Below are 27416 nucleotides of genomic sequence, written 5' to 3' on the forward strand. Positions count from 1 at the left end.
ATAGTAAAAGCATGACATTTGCAACGTACACTTTTGAACCCTTGACTGCCAAATCAAAACGCATTTTCAACAGGTTGCCAAGAAACACATATGTGAATTGGAACGACATGTCAGACAAGTTTAAGTTTCACCCCTAACCTGCTGCGGCAATAAGGCCAATATTTTCACTAGTGAGCAGTGATTATAAGTGCTTTATTTTGGGGGTGCCCAACTTATGGCCTCTTAAAGAAGCCTGATTTTCAGAGAGAAGGCGCTAAGCACTTCCTGAAATTCTGACTCCTTTAAGGTGTCTCCAGTTGGGCTGCCAAAGTCAGGAGTCATTTTTTGAAAATATTGGCCTAAATTTTCAAACAAACAAATTATAGATTGTTTTAGAATGGCAAATGTGTGGGATTTTCCCCACTCTCTTTTGTATTAAAAAATGATAGAATTGTCCTTGCTCAGTCTTCCAAAAATATAGCTCTTGGGCTGAGAGGAAACATGGGGAAAACTTCAGCTTCAAAGATAAGAGAAGGTTCTAAGCACCTGAAAAAGGCCCATTAGAATGGAAACGCTTAAGGCTTGTCTGTACAAACACTTAGTTCATGACAAGCTGGGGTGTACATTTTTCCCACTGTAGCATGCTGTGCGCTAAGGCTATATCCCCACCGTGGAGCTAGGGGGTGTGGTTCCCAGCTCCCATAGACATACCCATGCTAGCTCTCATCAAGCTCTGGTGTGCTAAAAATAGTAGCATAGCTGGAGAAGCATGGGGAGCAGTTTCACAGGCTAGCTGTGCTGAGTACGTACCCATGGGGTTCAGAAGGGTGAGTACTCGGAGTGCCACTGCTCACCGCTGTCTGTGCTACTGCAGCTGTACACCTTTTTTTAGTGTGCTGGCTCACATTAGAGCGAGCCCTAGTATGTCTACGCACGCTGGGAATCACTCCCCCAGCTCATAGTGTAGATGTAGCCTGAGTGTATGTGTGGGCGCTGCTGCTACACCCTTAAAGTCCCCTAGTGCACCTTGTGTGCTCCCATTTCTCTACATACAAAAAGCTTAGGGAATGCATTATAATGAAGTGTTGAATACAGGCTTTGTCAGCATGAGCTTGGGGTGGTCACATTCATGGGGGAATGGGCAATCCACAAGTGAGCCGCGCATCCCAAACAGCTGATAAGACATTCAGACTGCACTGTCATGTGTTCACTGTATGCCATTTACTTTACAGAACATAAAAAGAATGTACAAGAATCTTAAAATCTTTTAATGAGTCTGTATATATTATGTTACTTTAGTTACCATGAATCCAATTACACGGGGCTCAAAGGAGCCATGAGTCTGTCTAAAACTGATCTAAAATAGATTTTTAATAGACTTTTTTAAAAAAAATCATGATTTTAAAGTCTGTACCTTCCAAATCTGGAAGCAAATGAGACCCACTGGGAGCTTGGAATTTCCCCTTAGTTTCCATTTTTAACCCTGCAGGGAAACCAGAAAAAATAGCTTGCTTGTTTTTGCAAAAAATTACTCTCCCCAGGTAAGTACAATTTTGAAAAGTTGATTTAAACATCTCAGATGTTGCATTGTTGAGCTAATTCACCAGGACCAGGGTGAAACTGGCTACGTTCCACGTTCATTTTTCAAATGGAGCTAAAGTTAAAATTGTAACACATGGCAGTAATGCTGAAAAGTAAATTAATTCATCATTTCTAAAATCTTTCATTTGTACTTAGGTGAGATATCAGTAGGAAAAACAGTACCATGGCTGGAGTCCTGTGTGGCCTTTGCAAGCCTCTTTGCCTCTCTGTGTCTGTGCCTCTCTGGAAATCTCTGTAATGGGGATAATGCCTTCCTCATGGGGATGTTGTATGGATAATGCATTCTAGATTGTGAGGCACTTAGATTCTATGATAATGAGGGCTATATAAGTACTGAAGAAAAACTGCAACACTCTTTATCTTGACAGTGTCTCCTTAAGGAGCAAGATGTTCACAAATTGCCATTTTCCCCAGTGTGTGAAAGCTTCTTTCTTCTCCTTCACTTTTCTCTGTATTCTCCTTCCTCATTCTGTGCAGCCGATTTTATCTTCCCCTCTTTCTTTTTTTCTTTCAGGCTTCTGGAACAGGGTTACCAAAGCGACATTGTCTTCATTGTCCATGGGAAATCCTTCTGTGCCCACCGCTGCATCCTTAGTGCCCGCAGCGTATACTTTGCAGAAATGTTTGAGACCAAGTGGAAAGGGAAGAACATGATCGCATTAAAGCACCCACTGGTGAGGAGAACCATGCTTCGGGTTTTTCCCCCCCAACGTCTTAGATATTTTCTCTCTAAGGAAAGTGAGGCTGAAAAGGCAGTTTCAGGGGTAATGTCCATAGTTGACACCTTCCATAACACAGAACAGTTCCAGAACTCAGAGGAAGATGGAACACTTTATGCACTAAAATGGCGTCTTACTCTGATACATTGAAAGCTGTGGGCTGTATGCTGTCAGATTCCTCTCATTTGACCTCTGGCATTGGTTCAAATTCAGCTCAGGTCAGTAGTAGAAGAGCTGTTACCAGCTGTTTGGTGACCCTTATGTGAAACGAGTTGAGCCTTTGTCTAATTCCCAGTAGACAGGTGGTCCACACCACAGAAATCACCACTGTAATTGGCTCCCACTTGTTGCCTCAGCAGAGAGGCTAAGAACTAAATAGGCCATAAGTGGATTTTGCTTGTCCGTTACCAGCACTCTCCAGCATATGTTTCTGTGGTTTGGCTGTCTGTCGGAAACCTCAGATTCTCTCCTGTTGCAAACATCCTTCCTGTTTCTCAAGACAACCCTAGTTTTCATCACCTTCCATCTGTGTTGCTCTTTAGGCTGTAACTTGGGTTCCTCTAACTAGGAGGGTTGGAAGTGGTGGGGACCCATGGATGACCTGTTGTGATAGTGCTTCTACTGCAGTTGCCTTCTTAGATGTGAACTGCAATGTCTCTGTTACCTGCCAACTCTGCAGGCACAGATTCTGTGCCTTTCCCTGGAACAAACCTCATTCTCTGATGTGTAACACGAGGTGGGGGTGTGTAAATCAAAAAGTTAATATATTTACAGATCTCTGTAAGCTGGATAGAGTGGGAATACTAGTTATGTGAGGGAGCAGGGGAATGGTGTGTGTAATCAAAATGCTATTATTGTACTAGTTCCACAGAGGAGGCATCCTCACTTACCTCCCTTGCATTCTAGAGTCCTTTCCTTGAACATAACCCCCTGACCTTTACCTTAGTGTGTAATGTGCTATCACTTTAGTTAGGTCATGTATATCCACATTGACATTTCAAGCTCCTTGGATAAATGTGTGTGCTTTATATAGGTGACCTTTTCATGTCTTATTTTAGATCAACCCAGCGGCCTTTGGCTCCCTCCTGCAGTATCTTTACACAGGTATGTTGCTGCTGCTTGACATGTGCATGCATGTTGGAATGCAGTAGTCAGCACCTCTTTGCCATGGCACTGTTTGAGTGGCAGAGACTTCTCGACAAGCTTGTTTGGGTGGGTGGGTAATCATGGCTTAAACATAATCTCTCTGTCATCTGGCAGATATGAGGAGTATGAGCAATTCCATGTTGTTGTTGAAAGCTGGTTGTAAATGCATATTTGTGGTTCTGCCAGTAACTGGGGAGTCAATAAAAATCAACTTTGGTTGAGTGGACAGATGTGGGAAATGTACCTTCTCTAGGATAATAAAAATATGTGTTTCAGAGTAGCAGCCGTGTTAGTCTGTATCCGTAAAAAGAAAAGGAGTACTTGCCACAAGTACTCCTTTTCTTTTCAAAAATATGTGCGCCATCTAAGCAAATGATCTCCTAAACTGAGCAGTGACCATATTCCCTGTGTACACTGACTTGTGAGCATTTTGAAATGGGCAGCCCTGATTGCTGAATGGTTTGACTACAACTTGTTATGTCATTCCAGCAGAAGTTGTTCTTAAACCTTCAGCCAGTATTAACCAAGTATTTTGTATTCTAGGAGGGAATGCAAGTGCAATATTCCCTCAGACCATAGGGTGGTGCCCTAAGTTAAACTTCCAACGTGTACTGTAAGGGAAACGTTACTAAGGCATCTGAGTTTCTTCACCAGAAAACAATAACTGCTTATCTCTTTAGGGTTATCTTTCCCCAGTGCACTCTTTAAAATGCTCTTTAGTAAATTTGGTGCTTCTGAAAGATTGAGATCGAAGTCCTTTCTCACGTCAAAACATGATGGCAGCAGCAATGTAAGCTTCCACCGCCCTGCCCCTCATCTCTGTTCTTCCAGAGAAAATGAAATTTTGTCTGCAAGAGCCAATCAGTCTTTGGCCTCTTTGCTGAGACTGCCAAGTGGGGGTCCAGTTGCAGTGTGGGCAACGGAGAAACTGAGCTGATATTCACCAAATTTGGTTCAGCCACTCAGCAGTCAACAGATAGTAATTTGCACTGCTGTAATGATACTTGCTTACCTGAGCTAGATTTATACCAGTGATCCAGAAGTGAGACTGCATAGCCCATTAGCAGTCCTTCAGTCCATCCAGTCCCTTGTCTATAGATCAGCCATTTTTACGCTTAAGTAAGTAAATGGTGACTGGTGCGAGGTCAAGGAACTGTCAGATAGAATTTTGGTGTTTCTCTTTGGCAGGTCGTCTAGACATTGATGTAGAATACGTGAATGATTGCAAGAGACTAGCCAAGCAGTGTCGGCTTCAGGATCTCATAGAGGATTTGGAGATCAAGTGTAAAAAGGTCTATGAATTTGGTGAGCTCCCTTTTAATGGCTGCTTCTCTTCATTATGTTTGTTTTTCTTTTGGAGTGGGAGGGGAGATCATGACAATGGACGTTCCACCAATGGGACACCTGTGGCACTCAGAAACTAATTGTGGGGGGGGAACCCTGAGTGGTTCTATGCACAGCTGTTAGCTGAATAGGTCTTTCACATGGAGGATCCCTGTGGGGCAACTTCTGTAGTACTCCATGTCTGAACAGTGAACAAGTGTACATTATAGTAGTGGGAACCCTGGCAGCAAGGCTTTATTGAGTGACAGCAACAATAGCAGAGCACTGAGGAGCATGTTTCAAAGTCCCTGTAATCAGAGAGCTAGTGGGTTACAGTGGTGGCTCATGCGTTCTCTGCATGTTAGAAACGCCTGACTTAAAGTGGAACAGTCAGATAATTTAGACTTGGTGTGTTCTGTGTGTGAACAGACAGACACACACAAAGTTAATATAAAAATGTTTTATGTGTGTTTTTAAAAATACAAACAGTTGCAAGGTTTTTGAACATTCTTCTGGAGTGTTCGTGATCCAAAGACAACAGCATTGGGCCATTGAATGAGAACCAGCAGGTGGGATGTTAGATGGGGTGGGATCTGAGTTACTACAGAGAATTCTTTCCTGGGTATCTGGCTGGTGAATCTTGCCCACATGCTCAGGGTTTAGCTGATGGCCATATTTGGGGTCAGGAAGGAATTTTCCTCCAGGGAAGATTGGAAGAGGCCCTGGGGGTTTTTCGCATTCCTCTGTAGTATGGGGCACGGGTCACTTGGTGGAGGATTCTCTGCACCTTGAAGTCTTTAAACCACGATTTGAGGACTTCAATAGCTCAGACATAGGTGAGAGGTTTTTCGCAGGAGTGGGTGTGTGAGATTGTGTGGCCTGCATTGTGCAGGAGGTCGGACTAGATGATCATAATGGTCCCTTCTGACCTTAATATCTATGAATCTATGAATACTAGTCTTCTAACAGCCTAAATATTGCAAAGTAAAATACATTTAGAAAATGAACTGCTTTCAGATGTAACAGTTTAATGGTTTAACTGGTAAGGAAACATGTAGTTTGAAATCACACAGGGTCTGCGTCTCCCCTCATTTACACTCTAGTGTAAATAACTCCTTTGACTTAGTCGAGTTACTTCTGATGTGAAAGCAGAATCTGGCTCATTCTTTTTAATCTGATTGTGTCCTTTCTCTGATCTAAGAGGTAAGGTTGTTGTAGCTGCTCAGGTTTTTACTTTAAATATTAATTGTCGATTCAGATTTTGCAGATTTGCATGATTACATACGTAGCCTGGAGTGACAGTCCTCCCATATCAGAGGGGTAGCCGTGTTAGTCTGGATCTGTAAAAGCGGCAAAGAGTCCTATGGCACCTTATAGACCAACAGACATATTGGAGCATAAGGTTTCATGGGTGAATACCCACTTCGTCGGATGCATGTAGTGGAAATTTCCAGAGGCAGGTATAAATATGCAAGCAAGAATCAGGCTAGGGATAATGAGGTTAGTTCAATCAGGGAGGATGAGGCCCTCTTCTAACAGTTGAGGTGTGAACACCATGGGAATCCTCCCATAGTGCAATGTTAGCTCTACAGCGGCATCACAGATCTTGCATTTTTTTCCCCTGTTATATGCGCATGTATATAAAAATATTTAATGAGCTTTTAATGAGTGGCAGAAGATTCCGCTTTACGTACCAAGTGTATGCTGGAAAAGAAAAGGCTGCGGTCAACACCTTTAAGAAAAAATAAGTTAGTAAATCAGACAGTCAGATAACAAAAATGATGTTATGATTTACAGTATCTTGTAATACCAAAATGTTTCAGTGAGTCACTGGATGGCAGCTTTATGGTGTTGTAGTTGATTGGTGTGGTGACCATTCTTCTCCAAAAGCCCACATTATAATCCCTTATTAGGCTGCAAATTAAATAAAGTTAAGGTGGTCTGTTACTGTAATGGTTTGTAAATATTCTGAAACCATCGTGCAGTTTGGCGTGATTGGCAGCTTCTACTCATGAGGTCCAGGACAGAAATAAAAAAATGACTGCAAGTAGGATGGAGGCATTGGGCCCCAGGATTAGAGGAACAAGAGAAGCATTACCTCATAGCAGCAGCAATTGGAGTGGGAGTCGGATATAGCTTCTAATCCCACCCTGGTGTAAGCTTCCTGTATGGCACTGGGCAAATCACTTTAACTTCTGTGTTCCCCTCTGTAGAATGGGGATGATGATTTTATTTCACACGGGTGTTGTGGGGCTTAATCAATGTTTGCAAAGCACTGATATAAGTGATAGGGGTTGTGTGTTTGTGGCAGAGCAGGACTATAGTGAATTGGCAGCATTGTAGCTAGTAACATTAAATGTTTGCCTGTCAAATCATACATGTTATAGGTGAACCAGGGGAACTAGTGTTGAATCCCCAGGAGAAAATTAATGTGAAAGAATCAGAGAAGTTAAGGGATTGGAAAGACCTGTTGGGTCACCTGGTTTCCATTACTTGCCAAAACATTATTGTTCCCTATTGTATATTAGAAGTTCCTGCTCAGAATATTTTCTAGGAGATAGGCATTTGGTTCAGACCTGGGTCTCTGGCCTAATTGCACTGATCAGGGACCACAAAAACCTGTTACACTATTTGGAAGAATTCAGACAGGATTTGTCCAGATTAAGTTATAATCCTTGCTATGGAACTGGAGGCATTTAAAAAAAAATTGTTCAGGAGCATTTTCTGTTTGCTGCAAAGCATAAGAATTCAGGACAGGATTTGTGAACACCTATTTTCACAGGGCTCTGGACTTCAGCTCCAGGCAAAAACCTGCAGCTCCACTGTTCCGGAGCTGCTCCACGCTCCAGCTCCGGGCTCCGCTCCAAAGCCCCATTTTCAGACCTCAGGCCTCGGATCTAAAGGGCCAGTGGCGGTGGTTGTGCACAGCATTGCACAAGTGCATGTGTAATGCAGATGTCCAGGTATTGCGTGATCTTGGAAAGGTTTCTTTCAACCCAGCTAAACCAGTGGTGTGTTAGTAAAGACTACAAAGAAGTATTAAGCAAGTCAAGAACAAAGACAGATTATGAAGTAGTCAGTGATGTACTGCGCTGTGCAGCTGTACCGGAAGGGAGTTTAATGACTAAACAGTATATTCCCTCCTGGCACTGCAGGACTGTTCCCTACAGTGTACTTGCCAGTGCTTTGGCCTACCTTTTTTTAAAGACTTGAGTGTCTTCTCTTGACACCATTCTACTACTCTAAAGGAGCCTCCCAAATACTCAATCAACATCCTTTTGCTTCGTTTCATACCTATTACAACTCCTTAGCTTGCCTTAAATGGTTATTGTCCCTCCTCAGTGCTTATACTTGCCAGACATTTGAAGGAGGTTAGTGTGCTTTCCTGTTCTTATTTAGCTGAGCTGCATGTGGCTATGCTTCATTTAATCTTCCTTCCTAGCTAGATAAGTCACTCCAGCTCCTTTTATTATTTGTATTGCTCTTTTCTGAATTCCCTGCATTTCTTGCATTTCACAAACATCAGATGATGGCCCTTTCTGCCTGCAGCTACCAACAATCTATTTTTTTTCTCTTTCATCTGGTCTTTCATCCTTTTAGAAGCAAAAAAAATTGTAACAGTGGAATGTTGCGCCCATGCATTTGAAATATGCAGTGTCTGAATTGGTTTATACGCTATCATCCAAAACCCACTGTTTCTGGTGTGAGCATCATGGGAAATTCTTTCAAGTTACTATGGAAGTGCCTAGATATGTTGGAGAACCTAGGGTGTGGATACTTACCATTGAGTCTGCCATATTTCTTGGCTGATAACTCGGAGTAGGCACATAGGATGTGGCATGAGTCTTGTGTGTGTGAGGGAAGGATTCCTTGTTCTCATTTGTCTTCCTCTCAAGTTTTTGTAGTGTCACCATGGTATCTGAGTTCTTCAGTTACAAGGGAGCTTCAGATAGTTTCTCTGTTTGACCCTTTTAATCTCTCTTGCTGTTCCCAGATGTCTCTTGGGTGGGAAAGGTAGGTTGACTCCCACAAAATATGGTTTTAAAGCAATTACATACACAGCCTCTGCTTTAAACTAGTACAAAGCTCTTTCCAGCCTTATCTACAGTAGGGTAAAAAGTGTGAACATGCTCTAACAAACTTTTTTATTCTAGTCTAGACAAGACCTCTGTGTCCCTCAAAGGTTAATGGGTAGAAAGTGCTTTGAGAGCCTCTGATGAAAGGCACCCATAAAAGTGATCATTATCATCACACAGTCACAGTAACCTGTCTCCCGTAGACAGATAGAAATGTAGTCTAAGTGTATGTCTTCACTCCAGAGTTAACGTGGGTGATAGGTGCCCAGGTCTGAGCACCTGAGTTAGCCTAGGCTGAGTGTAAGCAGCCACACTGTGAAGCCGTTCCAGAGTTAGTATCCTCACTGGTGCGACACTTACCCATATGTGGTATTAGGACTTCGGAGGGCCTATCTCATGGTTCTTTGTGCTGCAATAAGATGAGCCACTCTGACTCTTTGCCAGTGAATTTTGGAAGAACTTGTCTGTCCTTCTAGGCACACCTGTGCGGATAAATTGTGGGAAGGCTTTGGAGGACTGTTGGCACTCTAATAATTTTAGCCTGCATTGTCACAGCAAAGTGGGTAGGTTACCAATGTGTGTGAAAGTGCCTCTTGGGTTTTAGCCTGCAACCCCAGACAAGCCAGCAAGCCCAGTTTGTAAGCACCACTGAACTTGGGTGAGAAGATTTTGTGTGTGGACAGCAGGGGGATTAGCAGAAACACCTGAGTAAGCGCCCATGTTAACTCTCCAGTGAGGACATATTTTAAAGGGACAAAGACAGTGTTCTCAGTTGCTTAGGCGGATCTGTAATTCTGTGGGAATCTGTTCTGACAGCTTTGTCAGTTCGGCTTGGGTCTATCCCATACCTGTCCTGCCCCTATAGCAAGTATGGTTGTTTGCTGAAGACAAGGGCATCAGCATTCAGTCCTATACATAGAAACTGCATAGCTCATTCTCCAGGGCACCTCTCTGGATATAGATCATAGAATCAATAATGTCTTTAATTGGTGGATTGGGTTTTTATGCACCCTACTGTTTCCAGTACCATTTGGGATATTCAGCCAGTTCAGGTGACATGGTGGCCTGTCCTGATGGGTACAATGCTTTCTTGGCGGTGGGGGCGGAGGATTCGTATTGTGGCACATCTCGGTCTCATTTCGCCCACCATCTGATGGAGTCATCTGATGAAGCCCATATAATGATGAGCAAAATGTCAGGAAAAATGAGGTCTCATGGTGATGTGATTCACCTGAGAAGAGAGGGGTTTTAATGTGGTGAATCATGCCTGTCAAAAATCCTTTGTAACACCCAGTACAGTGCAGTTTAACTCTTTAATCACCGATCGTTAACATCTCTTTCTTTATGCTCCCAGTAGAATCCATAAGATTTCATTGCAGCAACTTTCATATTTTCAACTGCACTTTGTTTTACAAGCGTTCTCTGCTAAGGGGCTCTCAAAATCTGGCAAAGTCCAATCTAAACTGGACATGAGACAGCAAATGAAGTTCATAAATGATCATGGAGAGGAAAGACAAAGCTGACAATAATAAGATTACACAGTAATGCATGTACACACCTTGACAGTGCTGCAAACTTTTTAAAAACCTTTCCTTCCCATCTGTGCTCGTGCAGCTGTACCCAAAAGAGGTGGCGAAGACCCCTGAGACCTTTAATTTTACCTGTGCTGCTAGGGACCTGCCACACTACTTGCGTTCATCATTCCTGCCAGTGGAACAAAAAGTTTATAGATACGGCAGGCAGCTCTTTCTTAAGGGACAAAGCTGTTGGAGAAGAAGGGCCAGAGGAGAGATTTTAAATTAAACCTCTATTAAATCCAGACCAGCTTTAACTGAGTCTCCTGTTATTGTGGCCTTTGGCTGTAAGGTGCCCATCACAGTGTTGTTTGGGGGTGGAGGGGTGTCCTTTGTGTGATTTGGATCAAGGGAATACCATAGTTTCCCCAAATGGGGAGCACTTACTGTGTTCCCTTGTGGTAGACTAACTAGCTATCCTGACAGGACCAGAAACTGTGAGGTTCCTAGCCAGGAGGAGAACTGAGAAAGAGCTTCCTAGACCTCCTCTCATTAGTCTTTTCTTTGTTTGCTGGTCCCTTGGTGGTGGCTATTAGCATTTAAGACTTACAGTGCAGTAGCACCTAGAGGCCCCAGTCAATATGGGGTCCCCATTGTGCTCAGCTCTATATAAATATACTGTATAGAAAATGACAGTCTCTGCCCCAAAGAACTTAGTCTTAAGGGTCATAAATCCTCTTCCCCATGGAATTAAATCACAGCAGCAATTCTAGTACCTGATCCAGGAGAGTGGTGGTGCAACATAAGCCAGACTTCACTCTAAATAAATAACCAATGGGGGCACCAGTGGCCTGGAGTAAACGTGTCTGTAGTTAAATACGCTTCGCCCCCTTGCCTAGCAGGGATGTATCTTATGTTATTACTGTGTCACCTAGGGCTGACTCCAGCGGCAGAGAAGCAGCCTCCATAAGGCAGTTCTTGATCCTGTCTGTAGGGAGGGGTAGCAGAGAGGAGGACAGAACAGGCACATGGCTGCTCCCTTTCCTCACCAGGGTCTCTGTAACTGATCTGCTGGAAGCAAGGGTTGAGTGGAGACATAAGAGGGGAAACGGTGGAATCTGTGTCTTCTTTCTTCCTTCCAATGGTAGTTACAGCCCTGATCATTGCTAGCAGGTGCATGTGTGTGTCTCTCTGAAGGACATGTTTTTATATTCTAGTGGAGACTAAGAGCCAGACAAAACAAACATTCCTTAGGGATATTTTTTAACAGGAGGGAAAGTTTTTTAGATTTAGTTTTTTCTAGGCATCTATGCTTTTTGTTTTGTTGTTTTTCTTTTCCCTTTTCCAGTCTCTTCCAAGCCAGGGACCTGTGTGAAAGTGCTGACGATTGAGCCCCCAGGTAACTGTCGGCTGCAGGAGGATCTGGCTCTACTAGCAGACTGCGCCCTGCCGGCTGAACTGCGGGTAGGGAGTGTTTCTATTTCTTCCCACACTCCACTGGGACCTTCGGACTGAGGGAGCTGCTTGGTCACACACACTTAGGCTTACTTTCTCTGTTCGTTTTTGTGGTCACTTGTTTACTGGTATTAATGGCACAAGCTGACTTTCCAAACTCTGAAGCCGTGCGTAGCACAGGGAAATGCTGTAAATCTCATAACCAGGCTGCCGGTTTTCCTTTTTGCAGCAAGATTATTCCTCCCTCAGAGATTTGTAGAGGTCAGATCCCTGGTCTCATCCAAGTCAATCAAAGTTTCCCCATTGATTTCAACGGGGACAAGATTTAGCCCCTAGTTGAGTATATTACTGGGATGCAAGAAGGGGGGAAAAAATTCCTTGGATGACCGCAGTACCTTTGGGTACGTATAGATGGAATGGGATGCCTAACTGGGATTATCGGTCCACAGAGTTTAGCTGATCCTCTGGTTAAGAATCATTCCCCATAGTGTATTGGCAGGGAGTTAGTTTGTTACTTTTCTCAGAAGCATTGAGTCAGGATTATCTGTTAGACTCAGCTATGTGTATTCCACACTATTGATTCCCAGCGATGCAAGTAAACAGGGAAGATATTGGTGGACCCCAGTTCTTCCTGCCTTTGTTCATCTCTGTAATATCGATAGTTGCATCTTATATTTTCCTTCCTTTAATATGTTTGTCCCAGTTTCTTCACATTGAGTAGTAAAACTAATAACATACTCATTTTAAGCAGCTCTGTGCCTGTGGGCTATATAACTGAACAGTGTAACAAAGCTTATTGCTTTCTTGTGCGAAACAGAACTCCCTGATGCATAGCTCAAGGAAATGTCTGAAGCAAGGTAGAAACTCTGTCCATGTATCTTTTTTTTTTTTTATGTGATGGTGCCTTAAGTTTCTTAAGCAAGATGTGCCAAGGTATTTTGTGCTGGCTCTTAGTGATCCAGTTATTCTAATTCCTGAGGGATTTAAAGAGGGAATCCTGTCCATTGATGTTTCCTCTATCAAGGCAGAAAGCTGCTTTTTTTGTATACCTTTGTTGTGGTTTTCTTTATTTATCATTAGTTACTTGGAAAAATCAAAAACCAGAGGGGAATGTAGAATGAATTCCAGTAGTGTCAACCCCAAGCGCTTAAACATCACGAGTGAGGTGCCCAAATACAATGAGAGTGACTTAAAAATCATGCAATTAAAATAAATAAATAAATAAATCAGGTTCTTTGGTTTTGTTTTCTGGTTTCTGAGCCTTTAGGGTGCACGTGGGTCACGTTTTTCGAGCTTTTCTCCACAACCCTAAGAGCTAGAAACACACTTCCTTTCTTTAAAAATGAAAACCGAGATTCCTCCATAGTCGTATGGGAACGGGTTCTTTAAGGAAGAAAAACCCCAAATGTCATGAGAATCTGGATAAAATAATAAGTTAGCATTGCTGAAATTTCCTGAATTTTTTTCAGCTGTTTTATACTATATATGTTTTATATATAACATATATATATATATGTTTTATATATAACATATATATTTATATATATATGTACTTAGAAAAAAGTACACCATAATCTAATCTAAACATGTTACATTGATACTGCTGTCCTACTTTGTGTGTGTGTTCATGAATGCTAGAAGGAATGGGGGAAAATTTATTAGAACATCTGCATGGCACCCATAACCATGGAATCAGGGTTCTTATTACCCCTAATTGCCTTGTTTTAACTTGATAATTTTTTAAAAGCTCCTCTCTTTCCTGGCCATTTATAAAGATCCTAAAGACAGGATTGTAGCCTTTTAATCTGCCTTTTACTGCTTAATTATCATTTACATCTCTTCTAAATCTTTGTTTACTGGGGTCATCCCATGAAGTAGGCATTTGAGTCCCAGGAGCAGCAATCCTGCAACCTCACCAGTAGATTCTGATACCATACAAATAATATAATACAAAACACTTAATCTACGAGGCCAAAGCACACTGACCAGTCAGTCACAAACGTGAAGTTTCTTGTAATAAACTACAGTGCGGTTTCTGGTGCTTTGCTTTGTGCTTTTGTAGATGCTCTATTTTGTTCCTTGTGTCATAGAACCCTGATGACTCAACATGCAGCTGGATATAAAATCTTGAGTCTGCTTCTCCGCTGGTAATCCCATTATGGATTGTTAGGACATAATGGGCCTCTGTAGGTTGTCCTAAATTATTTACGGCTGAATTTTTCTACTGTGCTTATTTCTATCTAGAAGCAAATTGCTTCTTCCTGTTGGATGTGCACATTACTGTCCCCGCCAGTTGTTCTTGTCTGAATTTAGACAGCACTCTCTTTGGGGCAGGGACTTAGGCTTCCGATGTTTCTTGAAGTGCCATGCATGTCTCCAGTGCTGTATAAGATACAGAGCAGGTTCAAAGAGCAGGTAACAGAGCAGGTTAAAAGCCGTGGGGATAAGATGGGGTGATACAGATACTCTGAAGCGCTACAGATCCTTTACTTTCAGGAGCTGTAAAAATTCCCTTTGTCCTGCTCCCAACAAAAAGAAAGAGTATACAGGTTACCAACTGTAACTAAAGTTGTAGATGAGGGAGACCAAGCAGGGTTGCTGCAGAGTTTGGGAAGGTGGCTTTGCTGTTTAATAACCGAGAAATTGTGACGGTCATTAGACTTAGTTGTACTATAATTAGAAACTATTCTGCCAAATGGTCCTGAGTACTGACAGAGAGCCCAGCGAGTTGGGCCAGGTTGCCATGCTCCGAAGTAGTGTGAAATTCAGAGCCTTTGCTAGCTTAGTGGTTCTCCGCAGCCTAGGACCAGGAGTGCCAGAGAATCCCCATTGTGTATGAATTGAGCTTGCCTGATGGTATTGAAAGCAGCATGTATCTCTGTTTGTTTCCTGTTGAGTGAGATTGCAGAGAGGGGGAACCTGATACGTCTCACTAATTCCCCACTATACCCAATGCTCTCTGCTAGTGCGGTTGGGTAGGAGATAATATCTGCCATTCTTCCACTGGATGTGGAACTTCTTGGCTTGTAGCCCTTGCACCTGGAGAAACCTAGAGCCAGTTTTTGATGTGATTTGCTCAGAGGAGAGCCTTGTGGTAGGGATCAGACTTTTCATCCCAGGCTGCTCAGGGTATACACCTAGATAGGAGAAAGCAGAGGAAACTCTTGTTTTCAGGGGATAATTGCTCTGGTTACATGGCTGTGAACATAGATTCACACAATTGAATTCCCTTGTGTCCAGAGAGAGAGAATAACTTATAAGCAACATATCCATAATGCTATTTTTAAAAAAAAACAAGCCCACAACCTTTTATGCCAGTTGGCTTGGCACATTGAATTGGAGGGAGTTGTGTTAATAATCTAGTGAATTAGTTTAACTTTAATTTCTTTGGACTGCAGAGTGACAAGAAATTGAACTGTGCATGGGAAGCTTTGTATTGAATGACATTGTAGTTTCAATGCAATTGCTCCAGATCTGTGCATTCCTTTACTTAAGCTATAAAATGACTTTTTACGTATACTATGGTTAAAATAACATGCCTTTCCTTGACTGGTGTCAATGCTAAGATGCCCATCCCATGATGTAAACTAAATACCCACCCAGCAATCCACCTCCTCATTTAGAAGTCCAAGAGGAGTTATGAGCATGCCACTGTTGGCTTGAAGGTCATTTGGCTCTGCTGGACAAACTGGGAAGGGGAATTTCAGTTCAGAAGCCTCTCCACTGAGACTACCGGGCATCGAGCTCTCAGATGTATAAATCTAGGATCAGTCAGGAAGAGCATCTCTAGTGATCTCCATTGCTGCTGAGGTGTAAATGGGTAAAGGTGGGTGTCTCAGATAGCCAAGACACACAGGTCTTTATAGATCAATGCCAACACCTCTAATGTTGATACCATGGATGCAAACTGCAGAAATTTCTTATCTTTTAACTTGTCTTTCTAGGTGGGTTTTGGGGAGTTGCCATTTGACAGCACTGACAACTTTAGCAGCTGTCCTGATGTGTGTTTTCGAGTGGCAGATTACAACTTTTTATGCCATAAGGTATGCGCATACATTTAGAAACATCAAGGTCCATGTACACATCCTTCCCACGCACTTAGTACAAGATAGTTAGATATACTGCAGGGGTAAGCTTAAACTTAAAGCACTCTTCTTAATGAAACAGCCCAGCTTGTCTCCCTTCAGGGTAAGGAGATTCGTGAATTGCAGTAAGAGGCATCTACACTGTGTCTCATACTGTCAGCAACAAATCTGAACCTGTCATTGGAAATGCTGGATCCTTAATAGTTCAGGATGACTCAGTGTAAGGGTGGAACTGGAAACAGAACTCAGGAATCCTGACTCTGAGCCCTCTAACTAGAACTGTATTGCTACTCTAGATTAACAGTCATTCTAGTTAATGTCTCTCTTTTGCTTTGAGAGCAGTAATGTGTAAAAATAAGACATGAAAGAAAAAAGACAAGTTTATCAGAGTCTAGGGATAAAAACACAGAGCGATGGCAGAGGTTATGCTACTGACTCGGTGCTTTGGAACTTGCTTAATGAATTCCTGAAAGTTGATCCCTTGCCTAATGCTGTTTGGCTCAGTGCAGCAGAAAGGGAGATGTTAATGTTGGATTTTTCCTTTCCAATGCAGGCATTTTTCTGTGGCCGCAGTGATTACTTCAAAGCCCTTCTTGAGGATCATTTCAGTGAGAGCGAGGAGCTGCAGACTCAGCCCACCATCCCTGTGGTGACCCTTCATAACATCTCAGAAGACATCTTCATCAGGGTCCTCTACTACATCTACAGCGATGACACTGAGGTGAGACCAGCCTACTCTCTCCTTTCATCGCCTTCAAGTTATGCCCAGATGTCTTTGCAGAAGTGTCATCCTCTAGTATCCTACTGCTGGTTTGTTAAATACCACTCGCCCAGTCTCCTACCTGGCTTGAAGAACCTCAGTAACCCAAATACTGGTATCTTGGTTTTATCCATGTTGTAGGCTAGGCGGGGACTTTGTTTCCTGAAAACATCAGTGCAACTGCTCCTTAATGCCATATGTGTATCTTTCATCCTAAATTAATATCCTGTAAATTAGGATGCATGTTACTTAGGCCAGATACATAATGCATGATTTGTCTGGCTGTGTATTCTTCCCCACTGAATGCTACTGTGTAGCACTGACTGCTCTCAAAGGCACACAGTCAGAATTCTGCCACTAGATGGCGGCTGAAAACAGATCTGCAGGTGTGCTTAGGTTAAGAGGCCTGTTCGTTTACTGTTGGCATTACAGCCTATCTTTGCATTTAAAGCAAAAATTACTTGCATCGCTGGAATGTCTAGATGTCCCACTCAGAGATCAGGGACCCATTGTGCTAAGCACATAACAAAAAGACATCCCCTGCCTCAAAGAACTAACAGTCTAATTAAAAGTGCAGCCAGCACTATACATCTTTTGGCAGCACTGAGGGGGTTAATGATGCTGATGAGCTGGTTTGTGTCCTCACCAAAGCTTAAGGCTTTCCTGTATGAGTGAGACTGTACCATTCATACTCTCGCATTCCTACTGTGGGTTAGCCTTTGGTTTGCTGTGACCACCTGCACATCTGTGACCTTATTCCTGCTGACCAGCTTGGCTACAGGCAGCAACATAGAATCTGTGATAGGCAGAGAGATGATTTATCAGACAGGAAGTCACTGGCTAGCTTGCTGAGGCTGTCATTAATACCCTGTAGAACTTCCTCACATTAACTTATTCTGCTCACAACCTCCTATTGTCTATGCTCTGGAGGACAGGTGGAGTGGGAGGTGAGGAGCCCTAAGGCACATCAGAATCTTATCACAGCCCTGCAGCCAGACCCAGTTCCCGCTGCCCCTCTTTGAACCTGCAGAATCTCGCTAACTCTCTGTTGTTGCTAAGTAGAAGTGTTTCCAAACCAGAGTTCTGGCTGCAGCCTTCCCTTTCGAGTGGCTCTTCGGATGCTGCCTGTTTGTGCACTGCACATGCCTGATGGCCCACCTCACTTAAAAACAATTTACTGTCATTCCAAAATTATTAGTCATATTTTCCAGTGGCTATTTGAGTCCCAAGCCAAATGAGCTTTTGTGGAAAGAGGCCATCTGTTTGAAAAATTATATTAATGTTTTCTTGATTATTTTTCCTGGCAGATTTTCAAAGTTCAATAGTTTGTACAGTGTTTTTTTCTTCTCAGGCTTAAGTCCAGTCTAGTGCCGACATAACCAGAGTCCCCATCCTGCATGACCTCACCTTTTTCAAAGGATTGACATTTCTGTCACTGTTGTGTCCTTCACAGCAGTCCTTATTATCAGTGAAAGGGGAGTGTGTGTGCGTGTGGTTTCTGAGTGGAAAAAATAAGCAGCTGAGTGGAACTTGTGTGTGTGTGTGTGTATGTATGTGTGTGTGTGTGTGTGTGTGTATATATAAGGAAGTTTGAAAAGGAACATCAAACTGATTGTTTTCTTATTGAACAGTGATCAGTCGAGCGTTTGGTGTTTTCAATTCAAATGCTCATGACCTTATAGGTTCCCAAAGCGTCTTATTAGATGCTACAGTAGAGAGATTTGCAGTTACTGTGGGGGTGAAACTCAATCAGTGTGTGGTCAAATTCTCCTAAGGAAGGGGTAGGTGATATGCAAGCCTCCTGTGCAAAAGTCCTTGAGAAAGGTATAAACATGGCTTCGGACTATGTAAAGTGAGAGGGAGCACAGATCTGGGAAACCTGCGTCTATAACAACACTTGATGAATAACCCCGACAACCTTGCTGTTGCTGCTTTGAACTGCATAGCTTTGTTACAGCACTTTAACAACTATTGCGAGCCTCTGACATGCCTCCTAATACACCTTGCATTCTTATGTACAGTTGTGCACTGTGGCAAACAAGGATTCACCTTTCCAGTCCCATTCCAATTCACCCTTGCTCTGAATGATCTTGTTTACTCTAGTACTAGTGTAGACAGCCATGCAAGCACTGCAGCTGCAATGGTGCAAGTAATCCTTCTAGTGCAACCCCACTTTGAAATGATCATCTGTATCTGTGTGTGGATGTGGGCAGCACTGCACCTGGCCCAGAATGGCTAGTGTGGAGGCACTGCACCATTGCAGCTTGTACCTGTGCAACTTGCAACTGTGAAGTTTTTTAGCATAAACATACAAGATTTCATTCTCCTCAGAATCCTACATGACCTGGTCTCTTCTAGAGCATGTGCATGCCATGTCCCACAAATCCAGATGGGTAACAGTGCTCTTCACAGTTCCTTTCATATTAGCAATAGTAAAACTGTACAGAAGAGAACTCTAGTTCCAGATTAGTGACGTAGATGATTGATTAAAATAAACGTCAAGGATTTGACCAGCCAGGAAAAAAAGAGAGAGAAAAGTCTGAACAAGGTTTAGGACTAACTTTTTTGTTTAAAAAGACATCAGACCTTGCTATTTAACCATCTGTTGCCATATTACAGAGTAAGCATCATTATAACACTTACTTCATTTCTAGAGATTTCATTAAACTGAGTGAAAACTCTGTGTACGCATATTTGACACAGCCCGGGCATGACAATCAAGTGTTAACATTTAAAAAAAAAATTAGACTAATATGCTGGGTTTATTTTTGCAGGTGAATGTATTTTGTCTGAGTATTGAATAAAAAGTAACCCAATATCTTGCTTGACGTGCCTAGTCTGTTAAATGTGTATAATAGCTTTTGTTTAAAAAGACAAGTATTGTAAAGATTGTTCTGTTTCCCATATTTACATGGCAAGGGTTTGTAAACTTGTTAAAACTTCCTAAATAAATTAAAAAAAAAATTGTTTTTGTCAATCTAGTATGTCGCTTAGGGGTGTGAGAAATAGTTAAGCCGATGTAAGCCCTGGCGTAGCTATTGCTAGGCCAACAGAAGAATTCTTATGGGTGTGATTAACCACAGTGGCAGAAAAACCCCTTCTGTTACAATAGCAAGTGTCTACACTACAGCACTGCAGTGCCGTGGCTGTGCCGCTCTAGTGTCTGTAGTGTAGACATCGCCTCAGTCTCTCGAATGGTGGCATAGAGCTCTCTCCTCAGGGTTCGCACTCCTGCACTGGTGTTTTTCCCCTAACTGCAAGAAATTATGTCTGAAATAGATTGCCCTGAGATTTCATCTCTCACAGAGGAACATGGTGTAGGCAGGACTTTCTTTATGGTGACTCTTCTTTGCATTACCAGCTGTCCCCAGAGAATGCTTATGACGTGCTGTGTGTAGCAGACATGTACCTGTTGCCGGGGCTCAAACGCTTGTGCGGGAGAACCTTGGCTCAGATACTTGATGAGGACAATGTTGTCAACATCTGGAGGATTGCAAAGCTGTTCCAGCTGACGCGACTGGAGGACCAGTGCACGGAGTACATGGCAAAGATCATTGAGAAGGTATGCGAAACCCTTCCCTAGGATGTTTCAGGTGTGACTACTAAATGTGCATCTAAGTGTTGCCATGGTTTAGTGTATGCACTTTTCATTTCTGAAGATGTTGGGTCATAAGTGAAGTGAATTTTGTAGTCCCACCTTGGTCCTCAATAGGACCTGCCTCACAGTTTGACATGACTGGTGAAGAAGGCTGCAGTTATGGAATAGCATTGAGTGCCGCAGATCACGACTGATGTGCATTGGGGTGCTGTGTGCAGGGGTAGGTGGGAGTGTTCATCTCCATACATGGCTCTTTCTGGTGCAATTAGTGCTTTTGTACTGTAGCCTCAAATTCATTATAACCCCCAAAAAGCAGATTATCGGGGCTTCCATAGGGAAAAATTTTTACTGATGATTAGCTAAATAACTAATCTTATTACACTGGAATCCTATTTACAAGGATCAATTTGAACATTCCTTCCCGCTGCTGTTTTGGCCATTCTCTCTTATGGCTGCTTGCAGATCCAGGAGTCAGTGATGTCTGCAGAGAAACAGTGACCATATGGCACAGACAGTCTCAGTTCTTCTACTAAGTATTTTGGTTCCTAGCGGGATCAGTAGTTTTATATAAATGGCTCTAATTAATGCTCCCACATGAGCTGTAACATTCTTTACCTGCAGCTGAGAGGCTCTGAGAAAGGTGTGAAACTCTTTCCTGCCTCTGAAAACAGTGCAGAAAATCATTTCCAAACAGTTCTTCTCATTCAAAAGTGCCATTGATCAATATAAATGAGGGAACCAACACATCAGCCTATGACCAGAACTGGGTTCTGGAAAGGGGATTTTTATCTAACAGCTGAATGAACTGTACAAGCAGTGATCGGGAACATTTAATTCTTGCCACTGGGACTTTGCTTAGACTAACAATTTTAGGGCATTCCCCCATCGTTTTACAAATGCTAAGAACAGTGGGAGTGCTGGTGCGGGGGAGGCTCCAGGAGACCACGAACTGTGTCATCTAGTGGAGCACAGAGCAAGTTGAGATGACCCATTAGTTAGATGCCAGCAGATGTCCGCCCCTTGTCTACAGTAGCACTTTCTCTAGGAGAGCTGAATTGGTATGGGCAATGATGGGAAGTTCTTGGCAAAACAGTGTAGTGTAGACCAGGCCTAAAGTTCCATTGCAAGATTGACATCTTTTGTCTGTCTCTGCCATGACAGGAGCTGTTGGCTTTCCCTGTGGAGGTTTGTTTCCTGGGTTTTTTTTGTTTTTTTTTTTTTCTCTCTCTCTATATATATCTCTATCTCTATCTCTGTCTCTATTGTGAGTTCATGTAAATGGTGCCCAAACACTGCAATGATGGACGTTTGGTCAGTGTGTGTTTACAACAATATACTGAGGGGGTTGCAGCCTAGTGACAGGTTTTGTCTGCTCTTTAAACATTTGAGTCTTTTTCCTGCTGGTTAAAGGTGCAGGATTGACAGCCCTGAAGACTGAATCCTTGTATTTATCCATAGAGCAGATACAGTCTTGTAAATGGCAGGACAAGCTTTTCCTGTGAGCTGCCCCTTGCTGGTGTGTCTCACATTGAACCTGGAAGGACTCCTGTAGAGTGTGAAAGGAGAATTCAGTCTCCAGGGGCTATTCGGTCCTTGGCACTCTGTGTCCTCCTTGTTGGAAGTCTCATCAGAAGGGCCAACTACGGGGATGACCTTGTTTTCGTCATTTTCTCAGTGGTAACTAAGCTGAGACCCTCCAATTCATTTCACAAACCCAGGTTCCTGAACTTTCCAGACTTTCACTCATTACCGGCCTGAGCTTGATTTGAACTGGAGACTTAGTGGTGAAAGCTGAACATCACGTTGCCACTTCCCATCAGCCTTGCAGCTTCCCTAATTGATGTCTTGTCTTCATCCTTCCAGCTGGTGGAGTTGGAGGAGTTTGCGGCTGCGGTGAAGGAGAATGCTGAGGCGGTGGAGGAACGGCAGGAGACCGATTCCATCCCCCTGGTGGATGACATCCGCTTCCACATCACCAGCAATGTGCTGACTTACAGTGCCATCGAGGAGGCCAACCAGAAACTAGAGGCACTGGAAAACCTCCTGGCCAGTATAGGGCTCGAGTGCTGAAGTCTGTAAATCCTGCTGTTGGATGCAGAGAGCAGCCGGTGTGACCTCCAGTGGGTTGCCTCTGAGTGCAAGAACATATGAGTCTTAGTCAAATGACTTCTTTTTCTTTTTTTCTCTCCTCCTACCCACCACCTTCCCCCCCCCTCCTCCCCCCCGGCATGGTTTCCTTTTAATTCATTCATGGCTGGACACTCACATTTTTGTTTTTTTCCTTCCGTTAATAGGATCCCAAAGTGCAGACCAGTTTGATAGTTACTGCTTGTACGATATAGCACTGAGAGGGAACTGCCAACCACATGACTAATGGAGCTCTATTAATGGACTCCATGACATCTGGCCCCAGGAGCTGCCCCACCCTCTTAGCCAGCAATGCATTTCTGAAATTGGTTCAAATCAGGGTTCTTGTGTAGTGATCAAGGGAACAAAAATGGATTATGCTGAGTGTAAAGGAATCTGTTAGAATTAAACTGGCTGGTCTTTCGCTGTCAGGATTATGGGGAGTTAGCGGACAGGATGGCATGTTAATGGTGCACAGGAATTTAGCCTTAGAGAGGCGCTATCTGACTTCACCTGCTCTTCCTGTTTCTCAGTCACAAACTACTGGGATCCTTCTAGCATTGGCACTTGGATTTACACCCTCCGTGTAGTATGGAAGTTTAGGTTTTAAATCCATATTCTGACAGATTGTGACAGTGTATCCTTGATCAGGGGGACATGGCTAAATTGAATGATTTCTTTTCTGGATACTTTGTTTAATGCATGTCCCAAATATAAACCTGTAGAAATACATTCGAGAGCAGCAGGAGAGAGACCCAGTCTGCTAAAGAGCCAGTGACTTTTCAAAGGCACTGTTGCAGAGGTACTGCCCTTGTCTCGCTCGAACAGGGGAGCAGCTCCTGTCCTCTGAGTTGCCACGTATTCTTTTTTTGGCCTGTTGTGTAAGGATGAAGGAGAGACTTATCAAAGTTTAAGGGTGGGTTACAAAGAAAAGGGAGCTTTACAAGGCCTGTCGCAGTTCATCTGTCCTAATCTTTCGTCTTCTGACTTTACTCTGGCTTAAAAACCTTGAGTTCCTTGTTCTTCAAGAAGCTAATTGTTCATCCTTGCAAATGTGTTTGGGGATTCTTCCTCTGCCATAGATATCATTATCTTTAGAAATCTGGTCTCCCTTGGCTTTTAGAGAGGGATGGTGCTGGTCTTTCCCTCTTTTCTCAACATCAGTCAGCAGTTGCACTAAGTACATCTCATCATATGGACTAGTTCTCCGAGCCCTGTTTCCATGCCGTTACAGCTCTTCCCTGTTACAACCCATCCTGTCTCACTAGATGTCCCTCTTTAGTGTTGCCCTGTTTCTAGATACCCTCGGAGGTGGAAGTGTAGCAAGAGTTTTACTTGTCGCTCTGTTTTGTGTGACAGCATGGCTGGAAGTTGCAATTTTACAGGATGTTAGGGTCATGAAATGACTTCAGGTTGGATTCAGTGGTCCTGTGTGCTGATACTGGGTGATACTCCAAAGAGACATTATTGCCAGAGTACAGGCAATTACATCCTCTCTTTGTTAACTTGTGAGTGAGGTCAGGCTATTTTCTTGGTGTTGGCTAGAGAGAGGAAGGGGATCTACGGTCACAAAATCTTGCGTGCACCCAGATTTTGTTCTTTCTTCATAAATCTCCTGTCTCTTGTCACAAGGATACACTATGGTTGCTAGACTTTCTAGAGTTGTCATCAGAGTCCCAAGGATTCACTGTCAGGTTTTCCCAGAGAGCAAAGCATGAAGACTTAACTGCTCTTACCCTTTAGACAGTCATAGGACGCACGTGGCTTAATGGTGGGAGACAGAGGAAGTATCATAATGTTGGAAATTTAATGCTGCCAAGGACTTAGAGTGGAATCTTTCTGCCTGGGAGGGAGAAAATTGGGCTGTATTAGTTGCATGAGGAATCCTATCAAAATGTTGGTACTGCTGTCACTGGTGGATGTTGCTGTTTACAGTAACTGCATGATGTAGGGGTTTCAAACCACACCCTAGTGACTTGTGCTATTGTGTGTTGCCCATGTGCATTGTTCATGCAGATAGGTGATCTGGGTCCCCAACAGCTCCTCTGACCATGCTTTTGGTAGCGTTTTTTCAACATAACCAAGGGAAGGGATTTAAGTTCCCCTGTATGGCAAGGACTGTGTTATGTGGGCTTTATGTTGTCCTTTCCCATCTGCTAGCCTGGCTTCCGAAGTGGCTTGGACAGCTAATGAAATTGCATATGATTGTCTTGGTTTAGTTATGATTATGAAGTTCCTACACAGTTTGGCTAAGACTCCAAAAGGCTCAGTGTGGGTAGAGTAGTGGGTATTGCCGGCGGGGTTGAGCTGTATCAGCAGAGTTGTGCGTGGAAGCCCAAGAATAGACTAGCAGGTCAGGACTGAGATGCGTTGTCAGAGCCAAGAGTTTTCAGCTATGTACTGGCTCTCCCAGCCTCCAGAGGATTCTTCTTATCCATATTTATGTGGCGTCTCCTGCAGACGAGGCATCTTTGGGGACGAGAGTGTCTCTGGAGGGTGTTGAGCTATTCGAGCAGGATCTGCCTCTATTTCTGTTAGAAATTCCTTTGGGGAAACAGGTGAGTTTTCTGGCTTGCTTTTTGCAGGCAGGTGCCAGCATCTTGGTTCCATAGTGTGCATGCCTGGTCCTGTATCAGAATAATGACATGGAAAGAGGAACTGTATGTTCTGCTCCTTAAATGTGTGTATTTTAGAACACCCTAGGTTTGTGTACTTCCGTATCCATCTACAGAGCACAGATTAGCATTGGCTGAAGGACAGAACGACAGGACAATGAAGTTCTGAGAGCCAAAAGTAACCTGCAGCTGGTGAAGCGTGTCTCAATTTAAGATGTGGGGGGAAGGGCTGGTTAGACTAATGCTAAATCCCTTGTATTTTGTGTCAGGGGAAGGAGTGTGTGTTGTCTCACCCTCTGAGATGTAAGCTCTTTAAAGATCCCGCAAAACCTGTTATTCAGAAACAACCTTCTAGCTAAACTGGTACGATTCACCTGTCTTTCTCTTCCCTTTATTACTAAATATGACTTTGTATATAAGCATGAGGCTCAGGTTTTTATCACCTCTTCTCTGCTCCTGCTGTATACATTTCTCAATCGCTCTGCTTGCAACACAACCTTCCTTTTCACAGCAACTGTTGTGACATCCCCCCCTTCCACCCAGAAGACTACAGGCCACCAATTTAGATGGATTTACACCAGCAGTGAATTTGGCTTTTGCCCTCAGAGCATGGTGTGTGTTGGAAGTAAGATTCAGGAGCAGGACTGTTGAAAAAACACTATCCTTTTTCCATGCAGGTATCTTAACTTTTAAAGTAAAAAGGAGAGTGGTACAAAAATGGGTGAAATGGCAGCCACAAAGTTTGTAAGTATTTTCCATGCAGCTGTTCTTAAATGTGTCCATTCCTGTCCCTTTAAGCAGGGAACCACTTAGAAGTTGTAATTTGTGGGATTAAAGGTCAATGTGGCCTTTTTATTTTCCTCCCTGGTAATGCAGTTTTGTTAAATGTGCTGGATGAATTCGGTACACCTTGTCTGTCCAGCTGTACATAGTGGCTAAATCTCTGAACTAAACTGGATTGTCCAATTACTGAGTATCTAGGGCTCCTTCATCTCTCTGAAAAACAGATAAGCAGGTGGTTAAGATACAGAACAAGCTCCTTAATTGTAAAATAAATAAACTAGTTTGTAACATGTGTTGAACTCACTTTAGTGTTGCAAATAATTTTATTGCAAGATGAAAAATTAGGATTTCTCTTCTGTTAGTCTTTTTTTGTGTTTTGTTCTGCTATCCCCATCCTCCTAATTTACGATTAGCACTTTCTTGAAATAAGAAAATTGTAAAGTTTATCAGAGCAGCAATATATTATAATAAAAATATTTAAAAATGTAATGTGTGAGCATGTGTGCAGCAATAAAAAAAAAATGTATATTTCACTATGCCTGTCTCTGCTGCGGCCTGTTTGTTAATGACCCTAATGATGTCTGCGTGACTTTATTTCTGAAAAGACCCAGGTGGTACATTTAGCCTGCACTCCACATCCCCACCCACCCACCCACCAAATAACTATTTTTTTTCTGCTCTTAAGCAGTGGGGGAAAACATGTGTTTCCACCCCCCCTCCCAGTGGGCCAGTCATATAATCCCTGATACAACACAACAGCAAAGAATTGAGAATGTTTTTATTTTTTCTCCACATATGGGCTTTCTTCTTCCCACCCCTGGAATGTCTTGCCTTATTACTATTGCCCTGCCTGGGCCAAATTCATCCCTAGTGTAACTCCATTGAATTATGCCAGAGATTATTTTGGCACCAGTGTACTTTGGGGGTTCTCCCTGAGGCACAAGTAATTTCATGGAAGAAACCTCAAGATCACAGAAGTATCCCAGCTGCATCCACCTCCATCTCTGAGAAGAGAGCAGACTTTTGTCTCCCCTTCAAACCCCGTATGCAGCCAGATTGCTAGAATGTTGTTTCCATAGCAAACGGTAGTGACCTGACTGGTAAAGGTGTTGAACACCTACAGCTCCCATTGACTTCAGTGAGAGTTGTTTCAGGGTAACAGCCGTGTTAGTCTGTATTTGCAGAAAGAAAAGGAGTACTTGTGGCACCTTAGAGACTAACCAATTTATTTGAGCATGAGCTTTCGTGAGCTACAGCTCACGAGTTGTGTGTACCCAGCATCTCTGGAAGTAAAGACTCAAGCGCATGCTAGGTAGCTCTATGTAAGAACATACAGTATTCTTGGGGGAAGCCCAGAAATCTTTGAATGACTTGAAACTGACTGAAGGGACCTATTTTTGAAAAGTTCAGACACTGATCAGTCTTCAGTTTGTGATTTGTACCAGCAGGACAACAGTGCTTAAAGAAGGCTATTCATGGTGAAAGTGGAACTTGCTGAGACCCTAGAGTAAAAGCCATGGATTGGATTATCTTTTACCCGCTCAAGTAGTTTGTGTTGGTGCATATGGTCAGTTTCTAAAAATGGCACCTTCTCAGTTAACAGACCTCATTCACTGTGTGTTGACAGATTCCTC

The 27416-nt window shown here is 43.0% G+C and overlaps 1 protein-coding gene across 1 annotated transcript in view; it reads left to right on the plus strand.

The window, feature by feature from the left end:
• The window catches only part of ABTB1 (ankyrin repeat and BTB domain containing 1), a 38209-nt gene extending 11891 nt beyond the window's left edge, over positions 1–26318 (plus strand). Inside the window, exons 5-12 of the mRNA XM_077821062.1 lie at positions 2096–2255; positions 3359–3404; positions 4635–4751; positions 11708–11823; positions 15759–15857; positions 16453–16620; positions 20021–20221; positions 22121–26318. Coding sequence (XP_077677188.1) covers positions 2096–2255; positions 3359–3404; positions 4635–4751; positions 11708–11823; positions 15759–15857; positions 16453–16620; positions 20021–20221; positions 22121–22327 — 1114 coding nt within the window. The 3' untranslated portion in view covers positions 22328–26318. The remainder of the gene's footprint in view (positions 1–2095; positions 2256–3358; positions 3405–4634; positions 4752–11707; positions 11824–15758; positions 15858–16452; positions 16621–20020; positions 20222–22120) is intronic.
• The last annotated feature ends 1098 nt before the right edge of the window (positions 26319–27416 follow it).

Source organism: Eretmochelys imbricata, chromosome 7, assembly GCF_965152235.1.
Source record: "Eretmochelys imbricata isolate rEreImb1 chromosome 7, rEreImb1.hap1, whole genome shotgun sequence".
Classification (NCBI taxonomy): domain Eukaryota; kingdom Metazoa; phylum Chordata; order Testudines; family Cheloniidae; genus Eretmochelys; species Eretmochelys imbricata.